Raw genomic sequence first — 15,665 nt, 5'->3', positions numbered from 1 at the left:
TTCTTCTCTATGGCCCCACGCATTCTCGGCTGAGCCCGGTCATCTGTCCATTACAGTATCTTCTGGGCAGAAAGCTTCTTGCCTAGCCCTGCCTTTTAGTTATTTCTCTTCTCTCTATAAAGAAACAATGTAATGGGCTGGGAATGTGGCTTCCTGATAGAGTGCTTGCCTAGCATATATGAAGCCCTGGGTTCGATTCCTCAGGACCACATAAATAGAAAGAGCCAGAAGTGGTACTATGGCTCAAGTGGTAGAGTGCTAGCCTTGAGCAAAAGAAGCTCAGGGACAGTACCCAGGCCCTGAGTTTAAGTCCCAGGACTGGCAAACAAAAAACAAAACACAATCTAAAATAGTAACTTAATTTCCTTTAAATCAGTGTATTAATGTAAATGTATAGGTTGGGAGTACAGCTCAGGGGTAGAGTGTGTGCTTAAGTATGCTTTAGACCTTGGGTTTGATACTCAAGAACAAGCTGGGTATGGTGGCTCCTCCCTGTAAGTTCAGGGATATGGAAGGAATAGATAGGGACCAGCCTCGGGCAAAAATGAGACCCTCTCTGAAAAAATGAGTAAAGCAAACAGACAAACAAAACCCCCGATCCTCTGGGAACTGCCATTCTAATGTTTTCTTTTCTGTGTGCTTTGGATTCCACACGAAGTTGAGGGCTCCTGGCATCTGTTTCCCTGTGTCTGACTCAGTTCATAGCTAGTTCTTGGGAAAGGCTCGTGTCCTCTGGTCTCCCCTCCCGGGAGGAGAAACTGAGGCTGCTGGGGTGGAGGAGGTTGACTTCGAGTTTCCAAGAGAGACTAAACGACACTGTGCACACGGCTCCAATTCCTGCAGGTCTGCGCTCATCCTTCCAGTAAATACCGCCCTCCCCGCCCTTCCCCGCAAGCACTTCCCACAGGACAGAGCCAAGTCTCAGAAGCCAATTCGCAACCACAGTCCCCTGTGGAGGTGCAGAACGGCGCGCGCGAGCGCTGCAGAGGCCTGCAGCCGCCACGAGGGGGAGCGCGCGGGCCCGCTCAGGGAGAGCGGGGCTTGCGAGGCATCGCGCGTGCGCGCGCGCGCCGGGAGGCGGAGCCGCCCGTCCTGAGGGCGCTTGGCGGGGACGGTGGCCGCGAAGGCGCTGGGGAGGCGGACGGTGGCCGGCGAGGTTCGGCATGGAGCACCTGGAGCGCTGCGCGTGGTTCCTCCGCGGGACGCTGGTGAGGGCGGCCGTGCGGCGGTACCTCCCGTGGGCCCTGGTCGCCTCCATGCTGGCGGGCTCCCTCCTCAAGGAGCTGTCCCCGCTGCCCGAGAGCTACCTCAGCAACAAGCGCAACGTCCTCAACGTGTGAGTGTCCTTCCCTCTCCCGCGCCCCGGGGGTCTCGGGGCGCACCCCGAGAGCGCCGGGCTCGAGGCTCCCGCAGGCCGGGGCGTTGGGCGGGAAGTCCTCCGGGCCCCGGCAGCCGCCTGCGCGGCCCCTGATCTCGGGGACCCTGGACTAAGGCGAGGTATGGCGGGGTGCCGACGAGCTGGCCTGTGTGTCGGGATGGGTGAGGGGTGAGGGTGGGCTCGGGGCCCAAGCCGGCCTCCCCCCGCCAGCCTCCCCGCTGGGACTCACTACGAGCCCTGTGTAGGAGGTGTCGCCTCCTGTCTGTAACAGATCCAGCACCCCAACACTATCAAGTAATCCTCCAGCACCCCCCAACTCCTAAGCCCCACGTTGGAGAGCCTCCCCCCACCCCGCCTGGGTAGAATCCCTACTCCACCCTGGCAGAGATTAGAACCCTCTGGGCTCTATAACCTTTCCCCTGGATCTCCCTGGACCTTCTCAGTCACCCCAAGTGCATGGCAGCCTTCCAGGAAAGCAATCCTAGTTTGGCTCTTTGGGACATCTCCTTAATTGCGCCTATCCACGTCTTTAAAAAAAAATAGATTGTAAGTTTATTGCACAAAACATTTCTGTAGTAATAAAGAGAAATTGGAAGCTGAAATTCCTCCCTAATAGGAGTCTAATGCCTCCCCCTCTCCTGAGTCTGCCCCTGCTTTGATTATCTACATCAAACCCTGGTTTCTCTCCCAGGCAGTTCATTGCAAAATGTCTGACGGGTGTTGGCTCCACGAAGTCCCTCACTATCAGTGTCAGGACAGGTTTAAGTGGACAGTCCCTTAGGTGGTGTCTTAGAAGCCACTGGAACCTAGGACTGAGGCATTGTGTCCTTGGCCCACCCCAGCTGCTGGGCTAAGAATAGATACCAAGAGTTGTAGCAGCTTTCAGCCTTGACAGTTTTCTAAAGCTAGTCCTCGGGTCGGCCACCATAAGTTTCCTTAGCACAGGTCTGGCCTGAGCGAACTCAGAGCCAAGCAGCCTGGCACCAGAGCCTTTATTATTTGAGGGTAGCCATGGCTTCTGGTGTTTTGTTTCAAGATGCTAGGTTCGTTAATGGGTGGGGACTAGGTGACTCATTGGACCTGGAAAGGATCTTGAAAACTGTTGGTGCCCTCAGCTCTAACCACGGAGAAAATGGAAACCCAGAGAAGTGTGGTAACAGGTTAAGTCAGTCAGGATTTGAATCCAGGTCTTATAGCTTGAAGTAAAACTCTTTGTTACAAGACCCCCCCCCCTCCCCTACTCCATGTAGGAAAGAACAGAGATGTCATAGAAAAGTCCAGTTTGCTTTGGGATCTGCTGAAGTAGGATTTAATCTGTGCTTGCCAGTGTCTGACTGTGTCCTTTGGCTAAGTACTGAATTTTTTTTTTTTTTTTTTGGTTCCGGTCATGGGGCCTGAACTCTGGGCCTGGGCACTGTCCCTCAGCTCTTCAGCTCAAGGCTAGCTACCACTTGAGCCACAGCACCACTTCCGGCTTTTTTCCTTTTTGCTTATGTGGTGCTGAGGAATCGAACCCAGGGCATCATGCATGCGAGGCAAGCGCTCTACCACTGAGCCACCTTCCCAGCCCCGAGTACTGAATTTTTTTTAAATTAATTTTTAATTTTTTGTGCCGGTCCTGGAGCTTGAACTTAGGGCCTGGGCACTGTCTCTGAGCTTCTTTGGCTGGAGGCTAGAATGCTAACATGCTACCACTTGAGCCACAGTACCACTTCTGGCTTTTTCTGAACAGTTTATTGGAGATGAGAGTTTCATAGACTTTTCTGCCCTAGGTGGTTTCAAACTGAGATCCTCAGATCTCAGCCTCCTGAGTAGGTAAGATTACAGGCATGAGCCACTGGCGCCCAGCTTAAGTACTGAGTTTTTAAAGTCTCAAATTCTGTCTTTAAATCGGTCCTCCCAAGGGACTAAGGAGTGTTTTATGGAAAGTGATTGTGAATGAAAGCCCTGGGTATTTGATAGCTGCTCAATTATTATTGCTTTCCCGAACAAACAACACAGTGCTAAAATTGCATGCCCTGGAATTGAATCCCAGCTCTACCACTAAAGCCTCCACTTTGTATTACATTTCCCTGTGCTTCAGTTTGCTCATCTGTAAACCAGGGATGATAAATAGTACCTATCCATAGAGTTAAGGACTAAATAGTTAAAGTACTTAGTCAGTGAACCACTTAGTAAAGGCCTGAAATATGGTTGCTCTTAGGATCTTTGCTCAGTTTTTCCCATTGCCCTTCCCTTGGGACCCTCTGACCTGCCCTTCTTCACTTGAACCTTCCTCCTCCGTCAGGTATTTTGTCAAACTGGCCTGGGCCTGGACATTCTGTCTCCTCCTGCCCTTCATTGCCCTTACCAACTACCACCTGACGGGCAAGGCCGGCCTGGTCCTGCGGCGGCTCAGCACCCTGCTGGTGGGCACGGCCATCTGGTATGCCTGCACGTCCCTCTTCTCCAACATCGAGCATTACACAGGCAGCTGCTACCACTCGCCTGCCCTGGACAAGGTCCGGGAGGAACACCAGAGCAAACAGCAGTGTCACCGGGAAGGGGGCTTCTGGTACGGCTTTGACATCTCGGGCCATTCCTTCCTGCTAACCTTCTGTGCCCTCATGATTGTGGAGGAGATGGCGGTGCTGCATGAGGTGAAGACGGACCGGAACCACTACCTGCACACTGCCATCACCACGCTGGTCATCGCCCTGGGCTTCCTCACCTTCATTTGGGTGTGGATGTTTCTATGCACGGCCGTGTATTTCCATGACTTTTCCCAGAAAGTATTTGGCACCTTGTTTGGGTTGCTGGGCTGGTATGGGACCTATGGGTGTTGGTACCTGAAATCCTTTTCCCCAGGACTCCCTCCCCAGAGCTGTAGTTTGACTTTGAAACAAGACAGTCATAAGAAGTAAAAGAGAAACAGAACTGGGGGAGGGGGTGGGAGAAGTCAATGGCTAATATATTTTCCATGTATTTTGTTTAGGATCTGGCTAAATTATTTATCCCATTTCAGAGAGGAAGCTTAGCAGGCAGTTTTGGGGGGTGGAGTGGAGTCTGGCAAGATTTAGTCTTCAGGCTCTCCTTGGTGACATCATCTGTGGCGCAGATGCCATCATTTCTGTCAGGCTCTCTTCATCCCTGGCAGGACTTGACCTTAGCCTGGCACGGTCTTTTGCCCCTAGACAGGGAAAGATAAGGCTTGACAAAAGGACAGAATCAGGAGAGTCTCATGTGGCTGGCTCAAGGGGAGAGGCCAGAGCCTCACGACCCTGCTGCTGCCATGTTCCTGATTCTTGTTCTCTTGATTTATTGGCTGTTAATGCTGTGATTTGAACAGTATTTTCTGGTCGATATACATATGCACTTATTTCTGGCAGGGTTCTCTATAAAACACCCCACACCTGAGAGACACTCAGATTGTGATACAATATCTGTTTCCTCTGTGGAATGTCGAATATTTGCATCTGGCTGCGATCAGCCATTAGACTGCAGTGCCTGGATGATTTCTATGTAACGAACAATGACATTTTTCTGTCCACACTGTTCTGTGTTCGCTTTTTTGGAGCAATAAGGTTGCCTTTATTATTAATTTTTCCTCTTCTATTTTGAGTGAATGCTTTATACCTTTTTAATAACAACTACAGCGTTTGCTCCTTGTTGACAAAGCTGAGAACCCCTCACAGGTCCAGGGCTGCCCTTTGGCACATGTCAACTGTTTTCTGGGGTTATTTTTAGAACACTAATTTACTCTATATAAACCAAACTCTTGGTTTAGAGGATTTAAGTCCCATCTCTTGTCAAGAGTAAAACTGGAAAGCAGCTATTTTAATCATTTGACGTATTTTTCAAAGTGCTTGTTTGTACTGCAGCTCTTCCTGACCACATGTCAGAGCTGCAGACTGACTACGGTCAAGTTTATATGGTAAGCGATCAGTGTTGCTGTGCTCTGTGGCCCAAGGCCCTTTTACCTTTGGACAAGATTTTGATCATTGAGAAGTGAAGACAGATGTGTCTCTGTGATGCAAGAAGCCAGCCTGTTGGCAAAGACATCTTGATTGAACAGTGGTCTGACTTTGGCCCCACCTACTCTCCCTCACACCACCAACAGAACAGCACAGGGCTGGCCCTGCTCGCTGGCCCTGTCTGCTGGCCTTGCAGTCTGCCCACCTCTTCTTCCCTCCTCGAAGCACTCCTCAGTTTTAAACTTTGTTCGGTGCCTTCACTGAGAAGGCTGAGGAGGGTTAGAAGTCCTGTTACCTCCGTCCCACAAGGCACAGTTCCACTCTGGGATAAAAAGGTCCCTTTCTTTTCCCAGACTATCTCTTAGTCTTGGGCTTCTTGGATAATCACCTAAGCTGCTCTGATGCCTCTCCCCCAGTGGATAACAGCATTAACTGATAAGCACTACACTTGACTGACTTAACTCTAGTTTAGCTTGTTAGGAGATTGGCAACTCTGGAGGGCAGTTATTTTTTTATATGAAGATAATTGAAGTATGTATTTCACCTCCGAATGAGCTGCAGTCAACTTTATCGATTAAAATATGAGGTGGAAGATGTTGTCTCTAAGGAGGGAGAAACACAGGCAAGGATGTCATGGTGCTTTGGAAAGAAGTAACAGGTGGGCAGAGAGGGCCTCTCACCTGGGATTTCCATCTGTTCCAGAGTGTCTTGACAGTGGGGCTGGGCCAGACAACAGGGGGCTGTGTCAGCCAGGTTGAAAAGTAAGTTTCATGTTCAGCACCAGCAGGGAACAGGCACAGGTGTCTCCACAAGCTCATTTGTCACACGCCGGTCTCCAGACATTTTTCTCATGCTCTGATCCAGGCGTAACACTAAATGGACTGCAGGTTGGAACTGGAGTTAGCTAGTCTTCTGTGTGGATTGGGCTTCTGCCACCTGCTCATCCTTGATGCCCTTTGTTTTCCTTTTGTGCTGGGGATGGAGCCCAGGGCTTTGTGCTTGCTGGGCAAGCATTCTACCTCTGAGCAATATGCCCAGCTCCCTTAGGCATCCTAGAGAGCATTCACCCCTACTCTGTGTGAGGCAGCCTGGCCTGAGTGAGGCGGGGGGGGGGGAGGGCAGTAATGGCAAATAAGAGGTGAAGGCTTGGCACCATCCCCAAGTGTCACATGACCTTATGGGCCAGCCTTATCTTCTTCCTCTGAGGCAGAGATGATACTGTTTGGGTTAAAAGAGATGATGCATGTATAGTGCTGAGCATAAGCGCCACTTCCTTTTCCCAGACAGCCTCTGGGATGGATCTTTATGCTCCTCTACATGTCCTCTAACATCGCTTGTGGAGCCATTTGCAGTCTAGATCACTCATTGACACAGTCTCATGGTGTCTTTTGAAAAGTGTTTATTGTCCCCAGGTGCTGAACATGAGGCTTTGGGATCACAGAGACCTGCTGCACATGCACGTGCTTTGCCTGTATGGAAAGGTTCACTTGCTTGTTTCCGTGTGCATCTGTCATTGTCTGGGTACCAGATTGTATTTCGAGAATGGCTCGTGCTACTGTTAAACACACACAGATCCTGTGTGGAAACAAGCAAATTAAAGTACACTGGAAATAACAGAAACTCATACCCTGGCGTGTCGTGTGTTCCTTTCCACACCCCTGAGCAAGCCCCAAGCCAGAATAGGTAATTCTTTCTTGAGTTATTTGTTGTATTAGCGTATTTCATGCCTTTATGCTTTTTTTTTTGTTTTGTTTTTTTGCCTAAATCCCATATCCTGAGTATACCTATTTCTCTGCCTGCTTACTCCTCTGTCAGGATCTTGAGGCCTGAGTTAACCAGACGGGGGAAAGCTGAGCTGGTCCTCTGAAGGCCTAGTTGAAGGCCAGTGATATGTTCACACTGGTACAGACACCTTCGCAAGCACTCGCAGCCCCGGAGGCCTCCACACCCTGACAGTGTCTTGCATCTCTGGTGCCCACTCACTTGTCAGCTGAGCTGCTTGCCACCTCCTGGTGGCATCTGTCAAAAGCTCAAAACTCCTCAGGCCGAAGACAGTCTCTGTTCATGCTCCTTCTAGGGCATCAGCCCTCTCGGAGATTACACTGGGCTCCGAGCTGAGGAAAAAGTCATCTGTGCTCCATAGTCCCTTCCTAGAGAAGGCCAGGCTTGAAACTTTGACACATTTCTGCATTTGAGGAGTTTTTGTACTGGTGGTAGTAAAGTCACGGCCTGAGAACATAGGGCAGGAAATAATCAGCTTAAGTGGATTATCCTGGAGCATTTTCATAAAAGGTAACAGTTCTTTGAGGTCTTGAAGGATGAAGAGTTAAAGCAGTTTGGTAGAAAAGGCAGAGAGGCAGCACGCACTCAAAGGCACAGAGATAGAGTCTCATGATTCTTTGTGGGCGTGTGCTAGAACCAGAGATTGAACGCAGGGCCTGGGTGCCGTCCCTTAGCTTTTCTTCTCAAGGCTGACACTTTTATCACTTGAGCCACCCCTCTACTTCTGGCTTTTTACTGGTTTTTTGGAAGTAAGAGTTTCAGTGGACTTGGTTGCCCAGGCTAGCTTAGAATCTTGAGCTTCAGATCCCAGCCTGCTGAGTAGCTAGGATTACAGGCCCAAGCTGGTGTCTGATTTGTCCCATGATTTTATTTAGATGGGGAAACCTAATTTTCAAAACCCAAGTTTGAAGAAAGACACACTGAAAAGGAGTGTCATGGAGGTCACTGACCTGTCTCACTGACAGAAATAGCTGTCAGCCAGGGTAGATGGGCCTGGAGACCTGGCCTGGGCTGGGGTCTGCCACTGTTTTGCTGTGAGACCTTGAACTAGTCACTCAGCAACTCAGTCACAATTTTCTCATCTGACAGACACTAGGGCATGACTAGATAGTTTCCCCCACCTGCTAACCCTCTGTACTCTTATTTCTCAGTTTTGCTTGATGAGAAGCTCTCTCAGGCTGGCTGTGGCTTTTATTTTAGGAAACGACGTGAGAAGAAACTCCCACTCAGGGCTGAGGTGGCAGCTGGCTTCCTGGTGAGTGATGGAGAGCAGACGTGTAGTTGATCACGGCCTGCCTCCTTTTTCTCTATGGCCACCTTGATGAGTTCAGGCCTGATCACATGTTTGGCATAAGGAGCCAGGCCTATACCCAGAGGGATGAACTATGAAAAGTCTTTACAAAGTCTCCAAAATCATTTTTTTTTTGTTTTGTTTTTTGTAGATCGTGAGGCTTAAACTCTGGGCCTGGGCGCTGTCTCTGAGCTCTTCAGTTCAAGGCAAGCGCTCTATCACTTGAGCCACCACACCACTTCCTGTTTTCTAGTGGTTAACTGGAGATAAGAGTCACGGACTTTCCTTGCCTGGGCTGGCTTTGAACCGCAATCCTCAGAACTCAGCCTCCTAAGTAGCTAGGATTACAGGTATGAGCCACTGACGCCCCGCTTACAAATCAATGTTTATTTGTTGGAGGGGAAGAGGGTTGCTGGGAATGGAACCCAGCATCTTTTTTTTTTTTTGCCAGTCCTGAGGCTTGAACTCAGGACCTGGGCACTGTCCTTGAGTTTCTTTTGCTCAAGTGTGCCACTCTACCACTTGAGCCACAGCACCACTTCTGGCCTTTTCTGTTCATATGGTACTGAGGAATCAAACCCAGGGCTTCATGCACGCTAGGCAAGCACTCTACCACTAAGCCACATTCCCAGCCCCTCCCAGCATCTTTTAAGCGTGCTAAGCAAGTACTCCACCACTGAGCCACAGCCTGGCTTACCTTTTTTTTTTGTCTTTTTAATTTGGATACAAGTTGTTGCTAAGTTACCCAGACTGGCTTTCAGCTTGCTAGGTAGTTGAGACTGGCCTCAAACTCATGATCCTCCTCCCTATACCTGCTTGGTAACTGAAATTACAGATATGCACCACCAGTCCAGGTATCAAAAAAAACCCAACCCCAACTTTTATAGCTATCAAGAAGGAAGGTTCTGGGCTGAGAATGTGGTAGAGTGCTTGCCTAACATACATGAAACCCTGGGTTTGATTCCTCAGTACCACACAAACAGAAAAAGCCAGAAGTGATGCTGTGGCTCAAGTGATAGAGTGCTGGCCTGGAGCAAAAGAAGCTCAGGGACAGTGCCCAGGCTCTGAGTTCAAGCCCCAGGACTGGCAAATATATATAAATAAATAAGCAGGTTATAGCCAGGCACTGGTGGCTCATCCCTGTAATCCTAGCTATTCAAGAAGCTGAGAGCCAAGGATCACGGTTCAAAGCCTGCAAGAAAACCCATGAGATTCTTATCTCAAATCAGCCACCAAAAGCCAAAGTGGAGCTGTAGCTTAAGTGGTAGAGTGCTAGCTTTGAGTGGAAAAGCTCAGGGACAGTGCCCAGACCCTAAGTTCAAACTACAGGACTGGTACCAAAAAAAAATAAATAAATTCTGTTAAGAGAAACCTTGTACATTGAATACACAATACAGAGAACGGGGATTCTCCTATCAGAGATGAAGGGGGGTGGTGACAGATTGGTGCCACCTACTTAGACAGTGCTTCAGATGTGTAGACCCAACCATCTCTGTGTAGGGTTTATGCTGTCAGTGCTTATGGAAAGGTTTTTATTACAGCTGTCTGCAAGAATGAGAAACAATGGAGAACTCAAATGTCAGTAGTTACATAAATGATAGTCACTCTTAAGCTAGTAATCTAATGCAGTCACTACAAAGAATGATGACAGTATATATAGCATAGAGTCTTGAGGCAGAAATATCTGGGTTCATGCTATTATTGTGTAGCTCTGCATCCTCTGAGCCCATTTCTGGAGTGTAAAGTAGGCAAATGGTGCCTTGTTTCAGCAGTCTCAGGCCCAATAATGTAGGAGCACTGTGCTAGGCACAGGAATGCGGCGTTCACTCACAGATGCTGGCCTGCCTTCAGTGAGTTACTGTCTGGCTGGGTGCTGGGCAAGGACAAGGAAACATAACAAGTGTCTAAAGCAGAACTGGTACCTGTTTTATTCTGACATTCCATCACTGTGACAAATACCTGAGAGAAATCAACTTTGGGCCTGAGCAAGACAGAATGTAATGGTGCGGGAGCTGTGGAGGGGGCTGCTTACCTCTAGTAGCCAAGAAGTAGAGAGAATAGCTGAGAAGTGTGCCCTGGGTTCCTGCCCCAGGACCTCCCTCAAAAAGAAAAAAAGTATTTAAGAGGTAGAGAGAAATAATAGGAAGGGCTTAGGGCCAAGATAGAGTGTTCAAAGGCAAACCCCAGTGACTTCTAATTGGTGGTCCTCCCTTCCACAATTCCACCATTTCTCAATAGTCTGTTCAAATCTTGAGCATCCATGAATTAAGCTGTTGATTATGTCATAGTGCTTACAGTCTAATCCACCTCTGTAAATGCCTCCCAGGCACACTGAGAGTGTGCTTTACTCAGTCCATCTCTTAGGCAAGTCAGTTGATGATCAAGATTAGCCATCACCAGCCCACTCCCGTCAGCTGGACACCCAAGCACATTTCTGTATGCTCGACTTAATCTCCAAGTAAAGACAATAAAATGTTACAATTTTACTTATCATGGTGTAACTATCTTGCATACAACCAAAACCATGCCAGTTCCTCAGAACAGTTCCAGTAATGCTTAAAAGTTCAAGGCCAGCCCAGGTGCCAGTGGCTCATGCCTGTAATCCAAGCTACTCAGGAGGACAAGACCTGAAGGTTGCAGTTCAAAGCTAGCCAGAACAGTAAAGTCTATGAGACTTCAGTTAACCAGCAAAAACCCTTAGTGGAACTATGGCTCAAGTGGTAGAGCACCAATCTTGAGTGAAAAAGCTTAAGGACAGTGTCTAGGTTCAGCTCAAGCCTCAAGTACTAGCACTTCTGCCTCCCCCTACAGAGTTCAAAGCCAAAGTCTTCTCTGAGTCTCAAACCAAATGCTTAGCTGTGAGCCATTATAAAAATCAAAAGGAAAATCCAGCTGCTAGTGGCTCATGCCTGTAATCCTAGCTACTCAGGAGGCTGAGAACTGAGGGTTATGGTTCGAAGCCCCCTGCAGCAGAAAAGTCCATGAGACTTATCGCCAATAAACACCTCAGACCAGCTAGAAGTAGGGCTGTGGTTCAAGTGGTAGAATGCTAGCTTTGAGCGAAGGGAGTTTTCTCAGGCCAAAGGATGATAGTCGTAGAAGAGAATCACAGAGATGCAGTACCCAAGCGCCTCTTCATATGTGTATAAAATAATGTGCATACTGAAATGAACTTCAAGGACAAATTTTTTTTCCTGATGATTCTGTATTCTTTACCTTATATATTCTTTTTTTTTTTTTTTCCGGTCCAGTCGTGGGGCCTGCACTCTGGGCCTGGGCACTGTCCCTCAGCTCTTCAGCTCAAGGCTAGCGCTCAACCACTTGAGCCACAGCGCCACTTTCGGCTGTTTTCTTTTTGCTTATGTGGTACTAGGAATCAAACTCAGGGCCTCATTCATGCAAGGCAAGCGCTCTACCACTGAGCCACCTTCCCAGTCTACCTTATATATTCTTTACCTTACATACAGTGTATTCATGTGGGAATCTGTGGGAGGGTTGGGTGAGGGAGGCACAGAATCCAAGAAAAAGGGTAAAAATGTGCAGCAATGGAGCACACTGGACATTGATGAAAGTGAGCTATGCAACTTGTGGGAGGAGATGGGAGGGAGAGAGGGAATGGGAGAGAATGCGGGAACAGAAGACACTATGAAAGGGAACGTACTCATTACCTGACACAAGTAATGTAACCCCTCTGTATATCACCTCTATAATAACAATAAATTTTCAAAAGTTAAAAAAAAACCTCAGAGACAGCACCCCCCCACACACACACAGAGTCAAAAGAAAGTGGCACAGAGTAAATATTTTCATTTCCAAAGGAAGTGAAGAAGGAGTAGAAAAGGAAAAAGGAAAGACTGAACCAAGGTAAGACCAGAACACAGTAGGGAAAGCTCCATCTCTAGCTGCTGTGCTGTGGGCTCGGAAGGGCGTGGGCAGCCCCTGGGCTCTGGCCTGGCCTCTAGGCCCCTCCCTGGGCTAGCTGCGCTCACTGCCTGAGGCTGCCTTTAGGCATCCTTACCATCCCAGCGGCTCCATTGAAGCTTAGGCTGCCCCTTTACTATTTCAAGCATCACCTTCTCCAGGACTCTGACCTTGCTGTACGTTGTCTGACCTCCAGGGCTTGCCTTTGCAATCCAGGTGGAAACCTCCATGATCTGCAACTCACCTTTGCATACCTACAAACCCACCATTATTGCATGACACCAAGGTCTGTTGCCTGCCAGAGCAGTAATTGAACCCCCTTGGTTCATGGCTCTGAGTACATGGTGAACTGAATGCTGGTGAAACACCTCCTATGTGACACTTTATGGGCCTTGAACTCTGGGCCTGGGCCCTGTCCCTGAGCTTTTGTGCTCAAGGCTAGCCCTCTGCTACTTGAACCACATTTCCACTTTGGTTTCTTCATGGTTAATTGGAAAAAAAAGTATCCCGGACTTTCTTGCCCAGGCAGGCTTTGAACAGCAATCCTCAGATCTCAACCTCTTGAGTAGTTTAGGATTGCAGATGTGAGCCACTGGGCCTGGCTTTAATACTGTCTTTTTAAGGGGAAGACTTATCTAATGAGTCTCCACTTTCATCCCTAGAGCCTGCAGATTTCTGAGATGCCCTGCATGTACATTATTGTCCCAGAGCTAAGTGCTTGACTTCTTGTTAATGGAGGAGCTAATCTATTTAACAACCTCTGGTCACTTGCTTTAACTTGTGCTTTTCTACCAAAATTAAGGTTTTCAAACCCTTCTGCTCTGCATTTTGCTTCCACTATACCCATGTGGCAATCTAAATACCAGGCTGCCTTGAAATTCCTCCTGGCAGACTAATTAGCTCCTCAGCCTTCCAGTATATCTCTGGCTATGTACAAGATGTAGACAAGTTTTCTGCCACAGTGTAGCATGAAAGGTCTCTCCTGCTGTTCCTAATACAGTCCTTGTTTCTATCGGAAGCCTAATGAGTAGTCTTTGCTGTATGCATTTCTCTCGACATTTTGACCTTCTGACCTCCCCCCAGAATTGCATATTTATACATTAAGTTGTTTACAGTATTCTATTTTCTCTAGATTGCTTCTCCAACCTTTTTCAAATTTCTCCAACGAACATGGTTAGGTACAATCACAGCAGTGACCCCACTGTTGGTAACCTTTGAGGTTAGACTTTTCTTTTTCTTTTTTTTCTGTTGGTCATGGGCCTGAACTCTGGGCCTGGGTGCTGCTGTCCCTGAGCTCTTCAGCTGAAGGCTAGCACTCTACCACTTGAGCCACAGTGCTACTTCCAGCTTTTTTTTTTTTCTTCTTCTGCTTATGTGGTGCTGAGAAATGGAACCCAGGGCCTCATGCATGCAAGACAAGCATGCTACCACTGAGCCACCTTCCCAGCTCGGGGTTAGACTTTTCATTGCTGTGACAACATGCCTGAGAGAAAGAATTTAAAGGAGGAAAGGTTTGTTTTGGCCTGTGGTTTCAGGGGTTTTGGTTCAGAGGTTACTGAAAGCAGACACTTATCTTGTGGTGGTCACTGGCGTGCCTGCATCCAACCACAGGCCACACAGCACACGGAAGGCCACTGCTGTCATATCCTCACATCCATCCACTAATGTTCATTCCCCTGGCCCAAGAAGGTCATGGGAGGGCTTGGTGTCCACCGAGCAGAAATAGATTGCCCGTAGTGGGAGGGGCTGTAGTTTCCAGGCAATGCTGTTGAAGTAAAGTTCTGTTGGGGGGAATTTTATAATAATCTTCTGCTTATACCTTGGAAATCTGAGCCTCCATCTCATCATCAATGAAACAGAAATCTTGCTCTGCTCTCTCCCATGTCCTTGTAAAAGTCCCAATGTCATTGGGTAGAGATCGCTCCATTACAGAAGAGTCCTGAGGCTTCCAGAAAGGGCTTGTAGTTCTTCCCTGTCTTTGCAATGAACAGGCACCTCTTTAGTCTTCATAGGACTACCAAACCTTCTCCTTTGCCTTCTGATCCATCTGACCTTCCCCTGCCCCCAGAAACCCATGTACAGCCTTTATTTATCATTGTCCACAGCTGCTTCCCACCCTGTATTGAGTTCTGCTGACTTTCTAGCCATATTACTCTCTTATACAGTCCCAAGGCAGGAAGTTCCCTGGGGACCAGGGACCTGGCCTTATTTAAGGAGTGGGAATCAGGGTAAATCACTTAGCAGTATTTGCCAGAGGAATCTTCTCCTCCCTGCCCTCCTTGCAAGTTGCTGAGCCCAGCTCAACACTGTCTTTCTCTCTAGACTCCTCCTGCAGACAGAAGAGGCTGACATAACATCCTTCCATCCCAAATTCTTGAGAGAATCCAAGGCCAGCTCTCTACCACTTGAGCTATAGCACCACTTCCAGTTTTCTGGTGGTTAATTGGATGTAAGAGTCTCATAGACTCTCCTTGCCTGGGCTGGCTTTGCACTGCGATCCTCAGAACTCAGCCTCCTGAGTAGCTAGGATTACAGGCGTGAACCATCATCACTTGGCCAGGACTGCCAGCTTTTTTTTTTTTGGTGGTTGTGGTGTTTGAACTCTGGGCCTGGGCGCTGTCCCCCAGCTCGTTAGCTCAAGGCGAGCGCTCTACCACTTGAGCTACAGCGCCACTTCCAGTTTTCTAGTGGTTTATTGGAGATAGGAGTCTCACGATCTCTCCTGCCCGGGCTGGCTTTGAACTGCGATCCTCAGATCGCAGGATTACAGATAGCTAGGATTATGGGCATGAGCCACCGGCACCTGGCGACTGCCAGCTTTGAATGGAGGTTCTGCCAGCTGAGCCTCTGATCAGGTAGATCCACTGGTGTTTAAATTGTCTGTGAAATAGGCATAGGGTAGGAAGTGTCCAGGAACCAAATCAGACACCCCTCTGGGTCCTCATTTGGGAGAAATTTACAAATAAGAATTGTCTTTTTAGCCAGATGCTAGTGGCTCACACTTGTAATCCTAACACCTTAGGAGGTTGAAATCTGAAGACTGTGGTTCAAAGTTAGGGCAGGAAAATCCATGAGAGTCTTTTCCCTAATAAACTACCAAACCAGGGCTGGGAAGGTGGCTTAGTAGTAGAGTGCTTGCCTTGCATGCATGAGGCCCTAGATTTGATTCCTCAGCACCACATAAGCAGAAAAAGCCAGAAGTGGTGCTGTGGCTCAACAGGTAGAGTGCTAGCCTTGAGCTGAAAAGCTGAAGGACCGCGCCCAGGCCCAGAGTTCAGGCCTCACAACCGGGGAAAAAAAAAAAAAAGCAAAACAAACAATCTACCAAACCAAAAGAGGA

The 15,665-nt window shown here is 48.4% G+C and overlaps 1 protein-coding gene across 1 annotated transcript; it reads left to right on the top strand.

The window, feature by feature from the left end:
- Nucleotides 1–1,105: 1,105 nt before the first annotated feature.
- On the top strand, nucleotides 1,106–6,948 carry Fitm2 (fat storage-inducing transmembrane protein 2). Its single transcript, XM_013011086.1, has 2 exons — nucleotides 1,106–1,336; nucleotides 3,666–6,948. Exons 1-2 carry the CDS (start codon nucleotides 1,164–1,166, stop codon nucleotides 4,279–4,281), a joined length of 789 nt encoding a protein of 262 aa, XP_012866540.1. The 5' UTR covers nucleotides 1,106–1,163; the 3' UTR covers nucleotides 4,282–6,948.
- The last annotated feature ends 8,717 nt before the right edge of the window (nucleotides 6,949–15,665 follow it).

This window comes from Dipodomys ordii, unplaced genomic scaffold, assembly GCF_000151885.1.
Source record: "Dipodomys ordii isolate 6190 unplaced genomic scaffold, Dord_2.0 Scaffold13, whole genome shotgun sequence".
NCBI classification, from domain to species: Eukaryota; Metazoa; Chordata; class Mammalia; order Rodentia; family Heteromyidae; genus Dipodomys; species Dipodomys ordii.
This window is presented reverse-complemented; position numbering and strand designations above follow the sequence as displayed.